The 19,507-nt window shown below is 42.5% G+C and overlaps 2 protein-coding genes across 4 annotated transcripts in view; both read left to right on the top strand.

The window, feature by feature from the left end:
• The window catches only part of LOC143346680 (protein phosphatase 1 regulatory subunit 14B), a 126,157-nt gene that overhangs the window by 27,776 nt on the left and 78,874 nt on the right, over positions 1 to 19,507 (top strand). The gene's annotated exons all lie outside the window — the stretch shown is intronic.
• LOC143346678 (muscle LIM protein Mlp84B) lies at positions 1,205 to 17,765 on the top strand. Of its 3 annotated transcripts, none has more exons than XM_076775008.1 (9): positions 1,205 to 1,392; positions 4,673 to 4,797; positions 6,393 to 6,555; positions 10,064 to 10,190; positions 12,641 to 12,737; positions 14,119 to 14,206; positions 15,392 to 15,688; positions 15,782 to 16,102; positions 16,186 to 17,765. In XM_076775008.1, exons 2-9 carry the CDS (start codon positions 4,683 to 4,685, stop codon positions 16,460 to 16,462), a joined length of 1,485 nt encoding a protein of 494 aa, XP_076631123.1. In that variant the 5' UTR covers positions 1,205 to 1,392; positions 4,673 to 4,682; the 3' UTR covers positions 16,463 to 17,765. The 3 variants fall into 3 exon arrangements, with proteins under 3 accessions (XP_076631123.1, XP_076631126.1, XP_076631124.1); XM_076775009.1 differs by lacking the exons at positions 12,641 to 12,737; positions 14,119 to 14,206 and adding exons at positions 13,435 to 13,531; positions 13,934 to 14,018 and having other exon boundaries at positions 1,212 to 1,392; XM_076775011.1 differs by lacking the exons at positions 12,641 to 12,737; positions 15,782 to 16,102; positions 16,186 to 17,765 and adding exons at positions 13,435 to 13,531; positions 13,934 to 14,018 and having other exon boundaries at positions 1,210 to 1,392; positions 15,392 to 15,518.

Genomic DNA, 19,507 nt, shown 5'->3' with positions numbered 1-19,507 from the left:
TAAATATTATATCTATCCATTCGTACGATTCGATCAAAATTTATTGGCAGGCTTATTTATTGATTATTCGTGCACGAAGAAACCGTGGAATTTTTGAAGGATTATTCACCAACCTCTGGAGTGTTACGATTTATAAATAATTGTATTTCTTGCTGTCAAAAGGAACCATTAAAGATTTCAAACTGTTCCCTTCTCGATTTTTGTGCTTTTATTTCGCATTAACTTCTCGACTTTCTTTCTCATGTTTCTTTGAGATTACGTACGCTTCTGTTTTCGTTTTTCTTTCTGCCACGAAGACTTTTAAAATCTCGTATTTATTGAGATATGGAGAATTTGACTGTTTCAGTCTTTAACACAAATTTCAAAATTGTTTTCCTACGCGTAGAACATTTGTTTCAATAGCAATCTGTCAAAATAAATCTTTCACATAATTTATTGATCTTAATGCTTTTAACGATTTATTAAATTCAGTTTCTTGCATTTTAATATGGAAATAATCAGCTTTCATTCTTCGAGCATCTGCTCTGCGAAAGTTACACTCTCCTTTTTTCATTTTTATTTTATTCAGCATCTTACTACCCGTGTCTCACACTATTCGAATTTTCTGTCGAAACGTGTTCGGATTTTTCGATCCATCCCCTTCCCATCCATCGCCGCCCAAAACAATGCTCGCAACCATGAATATCGAGCTTCGCGATTCGAGATTTTTAATACTACGAAGATTCGGATCGTTTCAAGTACGATTCGAAGCTTGCAACTCTCGAAAGTCTCGATGATCTTGATAGTAAAGGGAATGTTAATGGTCTCGATATAAAGTTTAATATTTTTGGTAATATATAATAGATTGGACCGAGAAGAAAATCGAATAAAGCAAAATGGTTTCAAAGCAAGCAATCGTTAACGTTTTCTATAAAAACTCTTAACGCCCCGAAATCTATCGAGATGTACGCTTCGAATTATATTCGAATCGATACAAATTTTTCGCTATTGTAAATTCGAACCGATTCGAAATGCTCTGAATCCCGGTTGCCACTTACCGTTCGATCGTGGATTTTTCGTAAAGGAAATTTGGTAGCACGACGATCGGTAGCTTCGATACCGCGTAGCTGTTTCGATCGCGAGATATCTCGAGTATAGTGTAACACCCCCGCTGGTGGAAGGCGGCTAGTACTCCCTCTGCCGCCGCGACGTTGTCGTCAACAGGCACTGACGTTCCGATGCACACGTGCCGTGTGCAAACCCCTGGGCTATGACTAGGACGGACACGACGCGAGAACAGCCATTCGAATCCAGTATTAGTGCGGTGTAGAAGTGCTTCAACGGTGTTTTTAATCCGACGCCTGCCTCCTACCCGAGTTTTCCATTCTTTCGTGGCTTCGACCGATATCGGTGGTGAGTACCAGCAGACACAGTGTGCGATAACGAAGGATTCGATCGGTTTACGCGACCACGGGCCCAGCCAGATCAGATTTTCGGGGACGTTCGCTATTGCTCGGTGGCCTCAGGTGGCCGTACAAAGGTTAGATACGAGGAGGAACCCAAGCATTCGAAAGTTAAAACGATTTATGCTTTAGGATTCGATCCTCTTGGACCGTCGTAACCTGTGATCGTTGCTGCCCTGGTGACTCGGAGCGCTCGGTACATTCTTGGTAATTCGAGACGAGGAAATGTTGAACGCGTTTCGCGGGAAGGCGTTAGTTTTTCAAGAGATTTTCTCGTCGGGATCGAAGTCGGAGGAATTTTCATTTCGCCGGGCGCGTCTCGAATGGCAGAGTTACGCGTCGCATAAAGTCAAAACGCCGCCGGGCAGCGTCGCGATTTGCGAGGCTCGATGAAATTTCAGATGGACCAGATTTAGTAGACGCGAGACATCGCGAACGGAGATATTTAAAATATTGGATCCTCGTTCGAATTCCAAAGACGCGAACGAGCGAAACTCGATCGCACCGCTCTGCGTTGTTATTTTCCGCTAACGAAATCACCGGATTCACTGAAATAAATTTATTATAAATTGAAAAATTACACGTTGCGCGACAGTTAATTGGCAACGGACCCGGTTGTCTGTCAGATTTCGGAAGACTGGTGGTTGCTTATCAAATATTTCTATCGCAACTGTTTCTCGATAGCAGGAAGGAAGCCTGAAAACATTTCAATATTTGATCGGTTCCATCGATTTCTTTCGCACGCGACGGCAGATGACGAGAAAAACATTCCGGTTGAGTTAAATAATTAAATAAAAAGTACAAGGGGGGTGGAACAGACGGTGAAAAGGACCCGAGGATATTCACGTTTCGAAGGTAGGGGTAATGGCGATCGCCTTGTGGAGAATCTAGCACCTTCCCTAATACGGCCTCGCGGGCCGGCTTACGTCTGCACAGATATAGAATCCTCCGTCTCTCTTGCTACTCCCTCGTGGTGTCTCTAGCATCTCTACTAATGCCGTCGTTACTATACTTGCACCTATAGATAGTTCCAAAAGTCACGAGACTCAAACCTCAGCTTTCCTTCGACATCGAAACATCAGCTTCGACAGGTGTACCTTTACAATGCAACCTTTATTTTTTTTTCTCAATAATTCGTGAACCGTATTTTTTTGGATATATTATATCTCCTCGAATTTAATTTTCAAACGTCTTATGGACTAGAAGCTCTTAGGTCTCTAAAGTATCTTCAGTGATAAGATTATGGGATTTTTGAAGTCGTCGTTTTGTTACTTTTTGTATAAATTTTCACTTTTTCCCAACATTTGATGAAATAATTTCCAGAGTACTTTGAATCTCATTGGTGTTATAATTTTCGGTCAAACTTTTAATTCCGTTCGATATTTGATGGAACCATTTTGGGTTTAGAGTTCCTTTCGCGATCGGAGCATGGGAATTTTAATAATCGTTTGGTTTTCACAATTTTTCGTTGAAAAAATTTGTGCAATCCCTATCTAGTTTTTCATGGAATTAATTCGACTCGATATCCGTGGCTTGAACTCTCGCTGTACCATTCATGCGACGCAAAATATTTCAAAAGCCATGGCTGGTTAAACATCTCGTTTCTTCTGACATTTATAGAGACAAATTTAACTTTAGATTCTATAATTTTCGGAATACTTGATGTCAGTTCTATCATTATCACGGTTAATATTAATAATTCTCCTTCGCGATAATTATTAATGAAGCTTTAAAAACATTATGATCCGATCTGTGTTCATATATGAGTCAAGTGTTTTCGTGATTTCATTACCATCCTATTATCATTCACATTTCCGGAATTGTCTACTATTAATGGGGCAATTCCGAATTTGAGTAGCGGTATAAATTACAAAGGAACTATTAATAGAATAATTATCATTCTAGCAATTAATAATTCTATTCTTTCGAAGTGTTTATGACCGAATACACGTTGGGGTTCAAACTGGCCACAGAAATAGACTCGTTCACCGGCAGTAGGGCGACGACTGAAATTGTTTACGTTCCTTGAAAACAGCCGGGTTAGGTAATCGAATACTGAATCGCCGGTGTTAATCATTGTTTACAGAATGCTGGAAATTTAAAAATTTTCCTTCGTCCATAAAGTATCGAATACATGTAAAAAAAATTTGATAAGCCATTTTGCATCGAGTCGATGCAACTGGAAGTCGAACGCATTATTTTTTAAATCGTACGAGAGATCGTAATTCGAATTTCCGCGTTTCGATTATGAAATCTTCGTAAAAGTTTGGTTCTCCGAACAATCGAGTAAGAGAAACGATGCAATCGAACGTTTCTTCGAAATTTTAATCTAAATATATAAGTCAAAACGTTCGAGCGTTCGTTGAAGATTGATGGGCGTGAATAATTCGCTGGTCAAAAATTGCAGTACCGAGAAAATCTTGAATATTTAGACGCGACGCTGGGAAGTTTTCGAGCTTAGTTTTCCCCATTAATCTTCGCGATTCTCGCGAGTCTCTCGGCCACGCAGTTCTGCAAGAGCAGACTGCAAAAATAGTCGCGGTTGTCGACGGTAAGCGCGAAACCACAAATTCTTCGAGTTTTAGTCAGCGGACGGTTAAGTAACCAAACTATTCCAGCGCTGGCCTCGTATATTTTCGACAAACCGGTCGTTCTACCTGTTACCTATTTTCAAATAATTATTTAACACTATTTCTACTTTGATTGTACGTATACCTATATCAGCATCCACTTGTATTTAAATACAAATAACTGTGGAAGTAATTATTAAACATGATTAAACTTAGAAAATAATCTTAAATTGAATCTCTGGTGAAATAGTGTTAGACAAAATTGCATTGAATTATATAATTGAAAGGATCTAGTGAAATTCAGGAAACGTACGTACTCTACATAATTAATTAGGAAATAATATGCGTGTCATAAACCGAAAGAAAACGATTCCTGATGAAATAGTTAAGCGAATGTGTGGAATAAATTTTTTTCCCGGGAGCCTTTATTTTCGAAAATACTTGGGACACGTGTGCATTTATCTCAATATATATACGCATGTTCCACGAATTTTCGAGATTATTTTACGCACAAACAACGACTCGCATCGCATTTTCGTAGGCGATGCTTCAATTATTTTATTCAGTGCAATTAGTTTCAATTTGAACGCGTTTTTCGGACAGTAATGCTGCGACAGATCGTCGATTACGGTATTAACGTGCATTTTTCTTTTCTTACAGTATAAACAAAATGCCTTTTAAACCAGTAGAGCACCCCAAGTGTCCCAAATGCGGCAAATCTGTATACGCCGCGGAAGAACGAGTTGCCGGAGGACTCAAATGGCACAAGATGTGCTTCAAGTGTGGTAAGTACTCAGAAAATTACTATACATCATTTCAAGAGCATCACGCGCATTTTCACCTGCCGATTCTGTACGAAACCACGACTGTTCTTACAAATCGAGCATATTTATCTTCGAATTGCAACGTTAAAATTCACTGGCAAAATTTATTTCGAACCAAAAATAATTTTTTCGTTCAGTATTTGCTTAGAAATTTAAATTGATACCTGAGAATTAATGAAGCTTCTTCATGGAGCCCTAGAGACTGTCCCCTACGTCCCCCTCGATTCTGGTTTTGAAGCCCCGATGGCGTACGGCGGTACAAAGCTGAAATCAAACTTTGAACATGTAGATTTATAGTTAAGCGACTTCAGGCTCCCACGGAGCTATACATGGTTAATTAATTGATTAATTAATTTTTTATTTATCGCGTTCTATCGTGGTATTCGTTGGAGGTGCATATTGTCGCCGAGCAAGGGACCCGAGTGTCCCGTTGCGCGAAACACCATCGGGCTTTTTAAATTTAGACGACTCTATAAATAAGTTTTATGCTGGTCCCGGATGGTTTGTCTTGGCCTTAATTAGTTTTGTATGCTGGCCAGAAATCAATTGGAACCACCCAGCGTCGAACGAAAGGTGCAACGACCCGCGCGAACTCGCATCCGTTTAACAAAAATTTCGACACCGTGATCTCGCTCAAAATAGGACAACCTCTCCCCGCCCCCTCCCCCTCAAATTCAGTTGAATATTCATCTCGAGTTTTGAAGGATCGTCCGGAATAAGCGGCGCGTGAAATTCTGGCGATTATTATCGGTTATTCGGTTATACTTTCGAATACTTGTCAGTCTTCGTTGGTCCAAGTCAGTAGCTTGAATAAACAATGATCGCGGTTACTATTCGCAGCGTTGTTCAATCCGTGATACAATTAGAGCACATAATTGAATAGTTGATTTGTGTTAATTGAGAATAATAAGCGAGCCTGCATTTAGAGTCTTCGATTTTCATTTTTTTTTTTTTCTGGAATAATCACATTCCATACGTCGAATTTGATGAGAGCTTCTTTAATATTCCTGTACGGTTTTTCAAGGAATTATTTAACGAGGTTCGCGCGACCGAACAGCTGATTTTCTTTAATTGGGAATAACAAGTGAACCTATATTTAGAATCTATGGTTTTTCATGATTAGACTCGAGGAATGAACGTAGAAGATATCGTCTTCCAATGTTATGAGACTTGGAATAGATTTCCATAATCGAATTTATATTTAATTTAGTGGTAAAGAAAAATGACTTGGAAACAGAGATATTTCGATATTTGATTCATTCCTGTTTCTAGTAACTTAAATCTGACCATTTAAATCTGAAACATCTTGTATATGTATAAACTAATTTTTTTTTTGTAAGTTTCTAATATTTTCGACGATACGTAAAATAAATGTGTGAAACTTTCTTTAAGTTTCGATTTAAGATGACGCTAGACACCCGTAAAGTCCTTCGCGGAACGGAATATTAAAAAGAGAAGAATGGAAAAGATTTCTCTGAGAGAATTCGATGGCCGTTCATTATCCGTGTCGATTACGAAGAGGCTGCAGCCAAAAGACGGTGTGTCTATGCTTTCAGGTCTCTGCGGCAAACTGCTCGACTCGACAAACTGCAGCGAGCACGAGGGCGAGCTTTTTTGCAAAGTGTGCCACGGTCGCAAGTTCGGTCCTAAAGGATACGGCTTCGGTGGAGGCGCTGGTTGCCTGTCCATGGATCAGGGCGAACATTTGAAGAGTAGCGAGTGAGTGCACCTGCCGTCGTCCAACCTCCCTCCACTTCTACCACCTGTCCCAGTTCCCTGAACCGAAAACCAAAGAAAAAGAAAAAAAAAAGCAACAATGTAATCTCTCCGAGTCGTTTGTAATCACCTTTCCCATGAAAACCATTCGCGCCGTTAACCAAAACAAACAGAAACACGTACCATCGACCGACCAACCGATCGACCGTCGAACCAGCCTAATGACAGCATGATCCTCTTCTTGGTACGATAAACCGTATCTGGAAGAATCGAATTGGAAGAAGCGGCAGCCCACTCAGAACCCAAGGACCGAGAGCATGCGTCTGCGTATATGTGTACACGGCATCGCGACTGTGCAAACCGCGTTCCTTCTCCACACCACCAACCCCGATCCCCTTTACCACCAGTATCCTGAGAAACGAGACACCCCCGTCGAACCAGATTTCTTTTTTTTTAAATTTTTTCGTTTTTGTACATTGTTCGTGAAATTCTTTGTAACCCTACTAGACTGTAACTGTTTGTGCCCGCCACCAGCGGGCCAGCATTTCGTTTTCGACTCCATCCACGACCCATATTATTTTCTTGTTCGTTTACGTCTTTTTGTGTCTTTTATATCCGTACGTCCGCCCCTCTCCACCCTACCTCTTGCCGCCCCATTGTTCCTCCGTGATCCTCTCTCGTCGTCCATCGGCACCGACAGCGATGATGGTGATGATGGTGATGGTGATGATAATAATATATGACGACGACGACGACGACGTATATAATAATTATAATTAACTGTGTTTTAATCTAGCCGACTATCTTTTGTTCACGTTTAACTTCCCGTTCTTTGTTCTTCTTTCTTTTTTTGTCACTCACTTCTGTCTCTTTTCCGTGTGGCGGCCGGTCCGGAAGGACGGCTGTTTATATACATATATTATATATATACATACATACATATATATATATATGTGTATATATATATATATATATATACACTCTTTCTCGTTTCTTTTATGCGAATACTACTACATTACGCTAGTTTATAGAATCATTTGTACCATCTGTAATAAGTGCCATTAAAAGACGAAAAAAGGGAATGAAAAAAAAACAGAAGAATCTGGTGTTCTTCATTGACAACATCGGCGTTTTTTATCCAAAATAAGAAAAAAACAAACAAACAAACAATATGAGACGCATACGGTCGGACAAAAATGTTCTTGCTATCGGACTGCTTTCGTTACAATTTTCTTTATTAATTTTTTTGTTGGTTTCTTGCTCGTACAACGAAATTACTTGTGGTACAGATGAAAGGCTCTCTATTATATCTAATCTAATATCTATCTATCTATCACGCGAGCCGATTCTCGGACGACTCGGTACGTCAAAAACATTTTTGACCCGCTGTACATGCACACAACACCTGCTTAGAATATACATAATATATAGATCACGAAAAAGAGAACGTGCACAGAAATATTCCTTGGCCTGGCGTCGACGGATAAAATGGAGAAAACCAGCCGCACGCGCACGATTCACGGACTGAAAACACGAAACGGTCCGTGACACGCCCAGGCACCCCCTACCACCCCCCTTGTTAACGTTACGTCCCTGTGAACGATACACTCACGCACCCAGTCTCCCAACCGCCCCTCGAACCCCGTTGTAAGAAAGAAACGAAAGAAAGTACACGAAAGTGGAAAAACAAAGAAAAACACCCTACTACCCCCGCCAGCCCCGCCGAGTGCGAGCCAACCAGAGGCCCATTGAACAATATATGTCGCTTTATCACGAGCCTGCACGCAACCTCGTGATAAAGGGAAATACCGAGTAACCAAAAAATACGAAAAAAATGGTGAGCACCGAGTAAAATTCCGCCTCTCTCTCTCTATCTCTCTATCTCTTTATTTCACACTTTATTCTTTATTTCATTCTCTCTGCCTTTATCTTTTTGCCACAGTCTCTCCGCGTGATGAACGAGAAACAAGCTTATTTATTTTTCTTTATTATTTTTTTTGTCTCTTCATTTTCTTTTCCTTTTTTTTTTTTTGTACTATTTTTGCCTATTTTTGTCACTCTCTCTACGATTTATCGAATCCGCACACCTGCACGGCCTATCGTACCTTTTTTCGAACACATAACCCTGTAACCTTGCTAACACGTTAACTCTGTGGGTGCTTCTTTTAGACGCGCGCACACGCTTCGCTTACAGACCATCACGCACGGCCGTAGAGATAAATACATAGACGAGCGTCACAGCCACGCGCCTTTTGATCACTTCTAAATTACACCTTAACAATTCTCTATCTTTCTTTTTATCCGCCCTCGGCCGTACGGACCGACTTTCTTTTCTTTCTCGTTTTTCTTGCCCACGTTTCACCCCCGTCCACGTATCCCTGTTCTGACATGCCTAAGCCGCACACTCTCTGTCCTCACATTTACTTTATTTTTTCTTCATACTTCCGCGTAAAGCGTATTATTTATTTATTGTGAACACACGATCCGCTTCTTGGCTCTCCTCTCGGGGCTCGGCGGAAGCCACTCGCGTGGTTGCAAAGGGGAAAAGGGATACTAACCGACTGCTAACATGTGCCTAACACTCTAACCACGAAGTTGTTATTCTGTGACGGGTTTCTTGGTAATCCTTTTGTACCTTGTGTTGCCGAACCTGGAGTAGCGGAGGGTGCCGGGAGCCTCGGATTCGTTTAACGCGTTCCTCTCGTTCCGGACGAGCAAGGTCACCTTTGCATTTTCGATCCGTCGAACGAATTCCACGCTCCTACGCATCGCTTTCAATGCTCTTCCCCTCTTCTTTTTTTTTGCGGTGGTGTTTTTTTGTACTATTTGCTTCTCCCTGGTGGTTTCCAATTCTCTAGTGTCCAACGCCCCCGATTAACCGATCGCCTCGGTTCGATCCTAATAGACTCGAAACCACTCAAGCTCCTACGATTTCTTAAATCAATTCCATCCAGTTCTGTCATTAAGTTCTGTTACGAGTATTCTGCGTAAACAAACGAAAAATATCGTCTCGAAGCGTTTTATTTTTATTGGTTCGATTAATATCCCAAGAATTTATTATTGTTTCAAATGGCCGTTTTCTGCGAGAAGCAGTTCATATTCTCCGATTCTATCCACAGGTTATAGTCGCTTTTGTATTCGAATCAGGTCTACCGGGAAGCCAGTGAGTGTTTTGTGGGAGAAAGGCGATAAAACCGAGGCCAATCTACCAAAAAAGATGCGCAGCAAGGAGTAAGACTCTTGACTATGAGTAACAATTGCTGGAGAAAAAGAAAAGTATTGTCTGACTAACAGAATCACGTATTCCAAAGCAAAAGGGTGAATTTGATGTAGGAAATGTTTAATTGGGAGTGGAAAGTCTGTTATTGCAACGAACCTACTCGTAACAGAAATTATTGCAGGAGTGGGTATATTGGGGGGGGGGGGGGGGGCGGTGAAACACGCCAGTTGGGAACCACCCTTAATTTCGAGGAGAGTGAGAATCTGGCAACTATAAGGGCCGCATTTTTAGGGAGCTCTCGCGAGGATCGAACGCCGTGTTGGAGCCACGCGCCATCGCGAAGGCGCCCGAAGGAGAGGGATGTCCTCGTTGCGGAGGATACGTCTACGCCGCGGAGCAGATGCTAGCTCGAGGAAGGGTGAGTGTCCTCCGAAACGGTAGCCGTCGACGTGGACCCCTAAACGTCATCCTGGTGCCGCGACTCGTCGAAATTTCAAATAATTTTCTGTCGCGTCGCGAAACCAACGAGGGCGCGGTTATTCCTGGCACAGGTGAACGCGTATTTTCGCCACGAAACTTACGACGAGGCTGCAGACAGTCCGTGGAGGCGCGTTATTAATCGACGTCGACGATCGGACTTCAAACTACGCTAAATCTCGATCGCGAACACGACTAATCTTAATCCTGAGCGCGCTGGACCGAAAGGGTTGACTCACTTGGCCGAGCTTCGGTCGGCAGCCAACAAATTCGCGTAAACAAACGCCCTATTTTACTTAGCTCTTGAGGTATAGCCGTCTTCGTACTCCAAAAGAAGTTCTCAAAATGCCCGTGTTGTCGTAACGTGTCTCAATCTTTCAAATATTATATTCTGTCGGATTCGTTGGCAGTGTTGCACGCGTTGCCGAGGTATTTTAACACTGACATTGAGTGTCGAATAGACAAACGGTCCTCGGTGGTCGTAAAAATAAAAATTCCATGGATTTAGATTTGAGAAACGCGCAGGCCAAGCAATAAGTCTTCCACGACTTATTCATCTGTTAGGAAATTGTTCATAAGCTGTCCGGTTACCGGACTGAAGTGTGTCACCGCGAATGAATCACGCGCAACGCACGTCTAATAAAACTTCCTTCAACGAATCGTAGAATTGGTACACGAACTGCAGTAATGATTATAATTCGGGAAGAAGTTGTATGAAATTTTTCTCATTGTAGATACGCGTTGCAGATCGAAGTATTTGATATATATCTTGGTTTCATCGTTAGAATGATTGGATAAATTGGATCCGGTAGCGAAGCGCGAGATCGGTTACAAAATGACGTTGGTTCGCGGATTCGAAGATGGCCTCGCGTTATCCGATGCTAAAATTGACCGGACTGACACGCTGCCAGAATCCGCGGACGGTGACGTGCCTCCGTAATCTTATCGCATGACGAAACGCGCGCAATTTCATAACAATGAGGGAAAAAAAATCGCGAGTCGAGGAGAAACCGGAGGATGAGTCAGGTTATCTGTAGCTTGTTGCCATTGGTGGCGGCCCAAAAACTTTTCCTGTCTTTGTCGCGGTTGGCAGAATACCAACTGGCCCCTCTCGCGACGTTCAATGTTGGAAAATAACTTGGAACAAGCAATCCACCCGTGGATTAAGCTGACGTAGGCTAATTGCTCTTCTTAGCCTACTGCCAATCCGATCGAATGCAGCGTTGCCTCGGTCCGTGCATCGATCCGCGTTAGGGATACTTGCAAAGTGGTCGGGGGACGAGTAAAATTTAACGGATAGACTATACCAAATACTATTTTAGCTATTCGGAGGTATTGTTTTTCTTCTTTCGTTGGCTAAAACAAGTTGTGTAACTCTAGAGAACAGATGCTGTATTGTATTTTACGGTTTTCGTGTTGCTTCGATGCCAGAAAAATCACGTCTATTTAAAGAAGGAGACGTTTATTTTATCTCTAAATGCAAGTAACGTTTGGGATTAAATTTACTACCGGTAACCGTTCTTCGTAAACATTACACGCTGCGTCGCCATTACCTCACAGAGAGTTAACTGACCGATATACAATTGCGCCCCTGTGCTCGAACATTGGTGGAGTATTCTAATGTCTGCGCAGCGAGCCAACTTCTACTAGAATGCAACAACGAGTTCAGTTATTTTCGGAGCGAACAATAGGTCATCTTCGCTGCTTGGAATCTACCTTAGTTCGAATCTTCCCGAGCGAAGAGATCAAAACGATCGGCAAAGATTATCCGGAAACGCTAATTATATTTGAAGCAAAATTATACTAACCCTTAGTTACGTATAAGTTAAGAACAAAAATAGTTTATTTTGGCAAATAGAAATATTTATTTCTACTTTTAATTCAGTGTGTTCTTATTTTATATTTCTAACTAGTGCATGACAAGGAGGCAACTTACTATCCTAGATTTTGATCAAAATTAATATGAAAATACTTGGATCTAAACACTGAGTATATTTCATAATAAAATGCTCGAGTCAACTATAAAATACAACCAGTGGCCGCTATGAAATGTTACTATAGCGTAAATAAGGGTTAACGATATTAAGAAACCGGCGACCAATTTGTAAACTCTTGTTTGTTGCTACGTTTACGTAAGATTCGTGGCCGACCGCCAATTGGAGACACCTCAAGAGACACTTTTTCGCGTTATTCGCAAAATAAATCGGTCACGACTCCCACGCTTGGCGAACGAAACCGGTCGCTTTCAAGTTCAAGCGGGGACTTCGGGGTTTGACGAACCCTGATCGCGGCACCAAGGATCCTCCGACCCCGCCATATCGAATTCATTCGCCTCGAGAATATTCGCCTGTTACCGGGCACACCATGGTTATTCCTGCTTCTTGTGATTAGGCTTACCATAAGTCATGCTACAAGTGCAAAGTCTGTCAACGGTCTCTGGACTCGACGCTTCATTGCGATGGTCCCGATCGCGAAATATATTGTCGAGGTATCTTTTTGCAATCCAAGACGTTTACTTTTGTCGATTGTGCCCCAACTCGTTGTTTCTATTTCTTTTTTATTAAATGCATTTTTGTTCATTTAACAACCCCCCCTCCCCCCTCCCCCCGTGTGCCCAAAGTCTTTTTACACACACTGGCGCAAAGTGTTTTGTAAATTGTCGCACAGAATGTTCCATAGGGTTAGTTATATTCGTGAAATCGAAGGGAATCTCCCTTCGCTCGACGAGTTTCTCAAAGTGTTACAACCTTTATCGAATTACGCGTGTACCGTTATTGTTTCCCATTTATCGTAACCAAAAGTGTTGGTTCTATTACGCGGTTATTCGTTTACTACGACCCTTTGCACTTAAAGAATTTTTTTTGATACGAGCAACTAGTAACTTCGAAAAATTAAAAGTGTTCTTATTTCTCGTAAAACATTTATAAATGCTAATAATTTTAATTTAAATCATTTACTTCGTTAGCTTAATTTGTATTGCCATAAATAGAGCTTGAATCGAGTAACGGCGCCAATGGAGTGCAAAGAATTAAATAACTCTTGTTAAGGTTGAACAAGTGTTTGTAAATTCTTGTATCAAAAGTTTTGTTACAATGGGAATAACTATGTGTAATAGAACGTAAAATTCGTCTATCCTCTCCAAGAACTTTCAGTGACTAACATTTGTCCCTTTGTGTTCCACGCAGCAATGGCACAAGGAATGTTTTAAATGTGCCAACTGCTCTAAGCGATTAGATTCCGTCAACTGCTGCGAAGGTCCTGATAAGGACATTTATTGCAAAGGTGAGAACGTCGCTCCGATTATGCGAGTGGAAACGCAACGCACTGGACGTTAAAACAAAAACAAAATTAGCAAATTCAAGAACTGCGACTATACTTTCTACCGATTTTCTAATGGGTCGAAGTTGAGAAAAATTAAAAAGAAGAAATCCTTATTGAACGATAACAATGTGCATTTAAAAATGTTATTCTAGTAGTACAAAAAAAAACATTAATAGATTATGGTACAACCTAATAGAACTCACTTCTTCGAAGGACTATCGTATTCTAAAGTTTCACTATTAGCGATTTGTATTTCGTCGGGGTTAAATAATTTTCAGAACTTCGAAAATGAACACGTTCCCGTGCGTTGCGTCCGCTAACAACTACAACCGACCAGATACCTTTAACCGATGTTCTCTGCAGTATGCTACGGAAAGAGATTCGGACCGAAGGGTTATGGCTACGGCCAGGGTGGTGGCGCCCTACAAAGCGACTGCTACGCCAATGGGTGGGTTTTCAGAGCCGAGACTGAGACGGGAACACACGAGAGATATCCCGGCTCGGCTTCTACACTCTCACTATATATGATGCGCTTGTCTGCTTAACAGCTTGCTATCCGAAGAAATTCGGTCCGCGAGGTATTGGCCACGCTGGGGTTATGTGGATCGGGCTGCAGTGCGATATTGAGGACGAGGGGTATGCGCCCCCCCATAGTTATGTTATTCCAGTTTCGCCACTATATGTGTGTGTATGTGTGTGTATACATGTGCGTGTCAGTCTGTGGCCAGCGGTCTTAAAAAGACTTCGTTTTTCAATTAATTCCACCAAATGGAGTTTCTACCCCTCAAAATTTTGGATACAACTATTAGAGAAACTGTCCTCTTCCTTTAAAATCGAGCTATGGTTACCAGAAAAAAATTATTGAAAATTGTTAATCGAATTTCAATGAAATTTAAACTCGTTGCAAAGTCATATTTTCACAAATTAATCTCGTATTGTAGAGTCTAATGTAAAACGAGATCGAGTTAAAGAAATCAGGCCCTCGAGTGAACGAGCGAGTGAACGAACGTTTGCATGTGTCTTTATATACGGATACGTGTACATACATACACATGAATCGACGCCCTAACGCTTTGCGCTATTACTCACCTTCACCCACTTTCGATCATCGGGCCAGTCGATCGTTTCAGAGTGTCGAGTACTATAATTTTAAAGTCGCGTCGCGGAAGAGACTCGTCTCGAAACTTTTCTAACCGGAAGATTGTTTTCTGTGCTCCACTGTTCTGTCGACGAATGGCCTGACGCGTGTTTGTCCTAACCACGGATTACCGAACAAAATTTGCTTCTTTCGAAGCGACGTGGAATAACGTTATTTTGGCCTCAAACTTAAATCCGTGCAATTAAAAGCATGTCTCCGTTTGTATCCACCGAAGTTGATTATACCGGGCCGAAAATATCTGCTTTCGGTAAAGGAATTATTAAATAAATTCAGCTACGCTCGCACGCGAAGACATTCATTATTTATGACCGGAATAATCAACTTCAATCGCGAATCCTTTCGTTACGGGAGGTCGTTGTAAAATCAGAGAGATGTTCGTGTTTTTCATCGAGCAATCCCTTCTTGCATTTTAATAGCCAATTAGTATCGATCGACTCCTCGTTTGCATGGGATTCCCTTCTTTTTGAATTTACCGAATACTCGGATATCTAGTCGCGCGATCGAAGACGAACCGAGTTTAGCGATCGACGAACGTGAAAGCCTCGAAGAAGGCGGTTGAAACGAAAGATTCTCGACGTTCGCGCGACTTGAAGTCCCCAGCGCGTTTCTTCGTTTGAGAAACAAGGGATTGGCCGGTGATATCGGGAAATATTTGAATACAGCGATGCTGCACCTCGTACCACCGTGGTCGACACCGCCGCGATCAAGGCACCGCCTGGCAAGGGTTGTCCGCGTTGCGGGGGCGTTGTCTTTGCAGCTGAACAGGTGCTCGCCAAGGGTCGCGAATGGCACAGGAAGTGCTACAAGTGCCGCGACTGCACCAAAACTCTGGACTCCATCATCGCCTGCGACGGGCCCGACAAAGACGTCTATTGCAAGACCTGCTATGGAAAGAAATGGGGACCGCACGGATACGGATTCGCATGCGGATCAGGATTCTTACAGACCGACGGTCTAACGTGAGTCGCTTTCTCCATTAACCCTTCGTGATAAAGTTACTCTTATAACAACTCGATACTCTGAGAATGCTAACGGGACCGTGATACATTCAGGGAGGAAGAAATTTCGGCCAGTCGGCCATTTTACAATCCCGACACGACCTCCATCAAGGCGCCAGCCGGACAGGGTTGCCCTCGTTGCGGTGGCATGGTGTTCGCTGCTGAACAACAGCTCGCCAAAGGCACCATGTGGCACAAGAAGTGCTTCAACTGTGCCGAGTGCCACCGACCACTAGACTCGATGCTGGCCTGCGACGGACCCGACAAGGAAATCCACTGCCGATCGTGCTATAGCAAGCTCTTCGGACCCAAAGGATTCGGATTCGGACACACCCCGACTCTCGTCTCAACGAACGGAGATCAGGCTCCCTCGTAGTAAGTTTCCGTTCCCAATCGAAAATATTCTCCCGATCGCAACGATCGATGCCACGTCTCAGTTTTCACGTTTCTTTCCCCAGCATCGACTCGAAGCCCCAGGTCGGTCAGAAACGGAACGACGGACACGGGTGTGCGCGTTGCGGATATCCGGTATACGCGGCGGAGCAGATGATCTCGAAGAACCGCGTGTGGCACAAGCGTTGCTTCAGCTGCGGCGCGTGCCATCGTTCGTTAGATTCGACGAATCTGAACGACGCTCCGGACGGAGACATCTACTGTCGCGGTTGTTACAATAGAAATTTCGGGCCGAAGGGCGTGGGCTTTGGCATGGGCGCGGGCACCCTGACGATGGCCTAATCATTTTCGAACAGACCTAACGAGATGCTCGAACCAGTCTTATATATATATATATAAATATAAATATAAATATAATTATATTCGAGATGTATACGCGCGAATAAATGAACGCAACGCGCGCAATAAGGGACCGACGAGGACCTTCGCGTTGCGCGCGTAGCTTTGCTCATTCGCGCGTATAGGTATGTATATGTATAGGCGCCTGACTCCACGACTAACTCCGACAAGTGACGAAAAATACGCTGCTCCAAAAAAAGAACAGAAAAAAAAGCAAAAAAAAATGAGAAAGAAGCAAAATTCATTTTTATTTTCGCTAACGACCGACTGCACACCGATTCGATCGTAACGAAGACTGTACACACGTTTTATCGTGTCGTTATCGGCCTTTGGGGGTTGCCCCGGCGATCCCTTCGACGACGTAGCGCACGAACGAACCGATCACGATTATCGAACATATATAATATGAACGAACGCAAACTTTTATTACTTTTGTATGGTGAGAATTCCGGCGAAGGAGACGCGTTCGGTTTCCTGTCCCAGCCGGGTCGATTCTGGTCGACGTCTGTCCGTAACTTCCGGTCGAACGGGCGCTCGACGAGCAATAGTTCGCCCGGAGGAGACTAACAGGAAGGTGGACCGGAGTCGTTGCCTTGTCCCGGAGAGGAAACCGCTAACGTCGCCGGCGACGTAGATCACGAGCATGCGAGCAACATAGTACAAAGGAAAATCCGTATACCTGGACTACAATCAGGAGCAACGATGTGTAATAACGACGACTCGGACGAGTAAAAAATGAACAGATACAAGAACGATTATTTTCAATAAATGTATATTTCGAAAAAAAGAAACGAAAATGTGAATGAAGGAGAACTGTTTTCGTGAAAAGGGTAGCGGCAATATCGTCTCGACGGCACACGACATTCCATTGTCAGATCGAAGACGCGTCGAAGGAAAAGTCATCGTCGAACGGAGCCTCGGAACAGAGCTACGCCCGAAGCATTTACTATAAAAATAGTTATCGAATATCGAGAGGACACGACGAATCACGTTCGTTAGGTATCGATTCGCTCGACGCTAATAAAAAAAAAAAACCCTTAAACCGAAAGACCTCTTGCTCTCGCTTCAGTGTCCAGTTTCAAGGTTTCGTATGCGTCTGTCGGACACGCAGCGTCTCAACGGTACAATTTTTATTCTTAATCTTTAAGTAGCCGCGTGAAGATGCCGTGACACGGATAGTGAACGCACGAGAATAGCGATTAATCATAGTGACTATTGTGTAAAATAAATATTTTTCGATTTATAAGACCAGGCTGTTGTATTCGTTTCCCGACGCGATTACTTAAAGATTAAAGGCGTCGCTTTGTTTCTAACGGTTTTGCTCGGTTTGCGATTCTTACCCGACGACGACAGCGATAAGTTTTCCTTCGACATTCGACGAACGGCCGTCATTCAGTGGTTCTCTACTTACGGTTACCTTACGGTTTCTTCGTCCTTTCATACATCCAGAGTCGAGTAAATTTTATTCACGAACAGCGAATAAAATTTTTAGACTCGTTCGTAAACTAAATTTTGTCCGTTGGCTCGCTCGTTTGAAACGCTCCTTTGAAACTAATGGATTCTAATTTGCGAATAAATTTAGAAATTAGAAGTGAATGGAAGTTAGTTTACAAGTGAATCTAAAAATTTTTATTCGTTACTAGAGAATAAAATTTGCCCAACTCTGCACACATCATTGTTCGGTTTCGTATCGTCGGTGACACGGACTAACATATCCTAATACGAATGGACCTTAATAAATCTTATACACTAACGTATAGTTCTGCGAATGTATATTGAAATCGTCAATGATACACGTCAGTGGAGCTACAGATCCGATCCTCGGTTCGGTTTCATCGCTCGTTGTCTGACAGTGATGGGAAAGAACATCTTGCTCCCGTTTAATGGATAGTAAGTATGAGTACGGTGTAAAACACTAATCTTCTATATTTATAGCAACAACTGTACAAGTGCCGACCACATCGATACCCTCGATATTATCGTTATGTTCACACCTTAACAAAAATGGCGGAAGGAACTACGCTGTTCAGAAACCCGTGAACGCTTTTCACGATCGTCACCACTTCGAGACCGATTGTCCTCCTCGTTGTTCGCACTTTCGTTGGAAAATATCACGAATCAAGACGTCCAAGCTCAAAACTACGCAGGAAATTTCGCCGATACTCTGCCCGATAAGATTATACGATTTTACTGAATCGAAATTAGGTCTGAACTTCGAGTCTGCTTTCGTAACTCGAAAGTTTATCATTTCCTTCGACGTTCTTTCAATTTTTTACAACTTTTGGTGCACCGTTTTGGTATAAGCTTTGATTTTAGACGTCTTTGTCATCGGCTACGGATCTGTTAGCTATTTTCTTTTGGAACGGTCGACGAGAAACGTCGGACGGCATGTAAATATCAGCGTTTCTAGGTTTTGGGACGAACGATTGGAGCTTAGAAATTTTTAGCACCGGTACCGTCGATCAATAAAGATTGGGGTTTCTAATTCTATAAATAAATAAATAAAAGAACGGAATAAAAGTAAAAACTTACAGACACCGCCAAAATAAATTAAACAGTCTCTCGTTTATCACTGCGACGGAACATTTTCGTAGTGGACGAAGGCTGCAACACAAAAATAAAGTAAAACGATAAGAATGTCTGTCTATTTTAAAAGTAATCTCAGCAAAATTTCCTATACGATCGTTTCAAATTACCAGGCTACGACCGAAAGTAGGGATAGGATCAAGTATTGCGGATAACCCGGGTCAAATCCGACCCTAAATGTTTCCATAGCAAGAAGACTCGCAAATTTATATTGCCTGTTTATTTATATTCGAGAGGGGAATGTGTTTGTTATCGATCTGTCTCGCTTACTCGATATTTTCATCGACTTTGCTTGCTCCGACGATAAATAATAAAAAACGGTCACTTGTTGAAGAACGAACTGTGACGTACAACCATCGTGCTTAGCGTATCGATCATGTTCAAGAGTCGTAGATAAAAAAA

Source organism: Colletes latitarsis, chromosome 10, assembly GCF_051014445.1.
Source record: "Colletes latitarsis isolate SP2378_abdomen chromosome 10, iyColLati1, whole genome shotgun sequence".
Lineage (NCBI taxonomy): Eukaryota > Metazoa > Arthropoda > Insecta > Hymenoptera > Colletidae > Colletes > Colletes latitarsis.
This window is presented reverse-complemented; position numbering and strand designations above follow the sequence as displayed.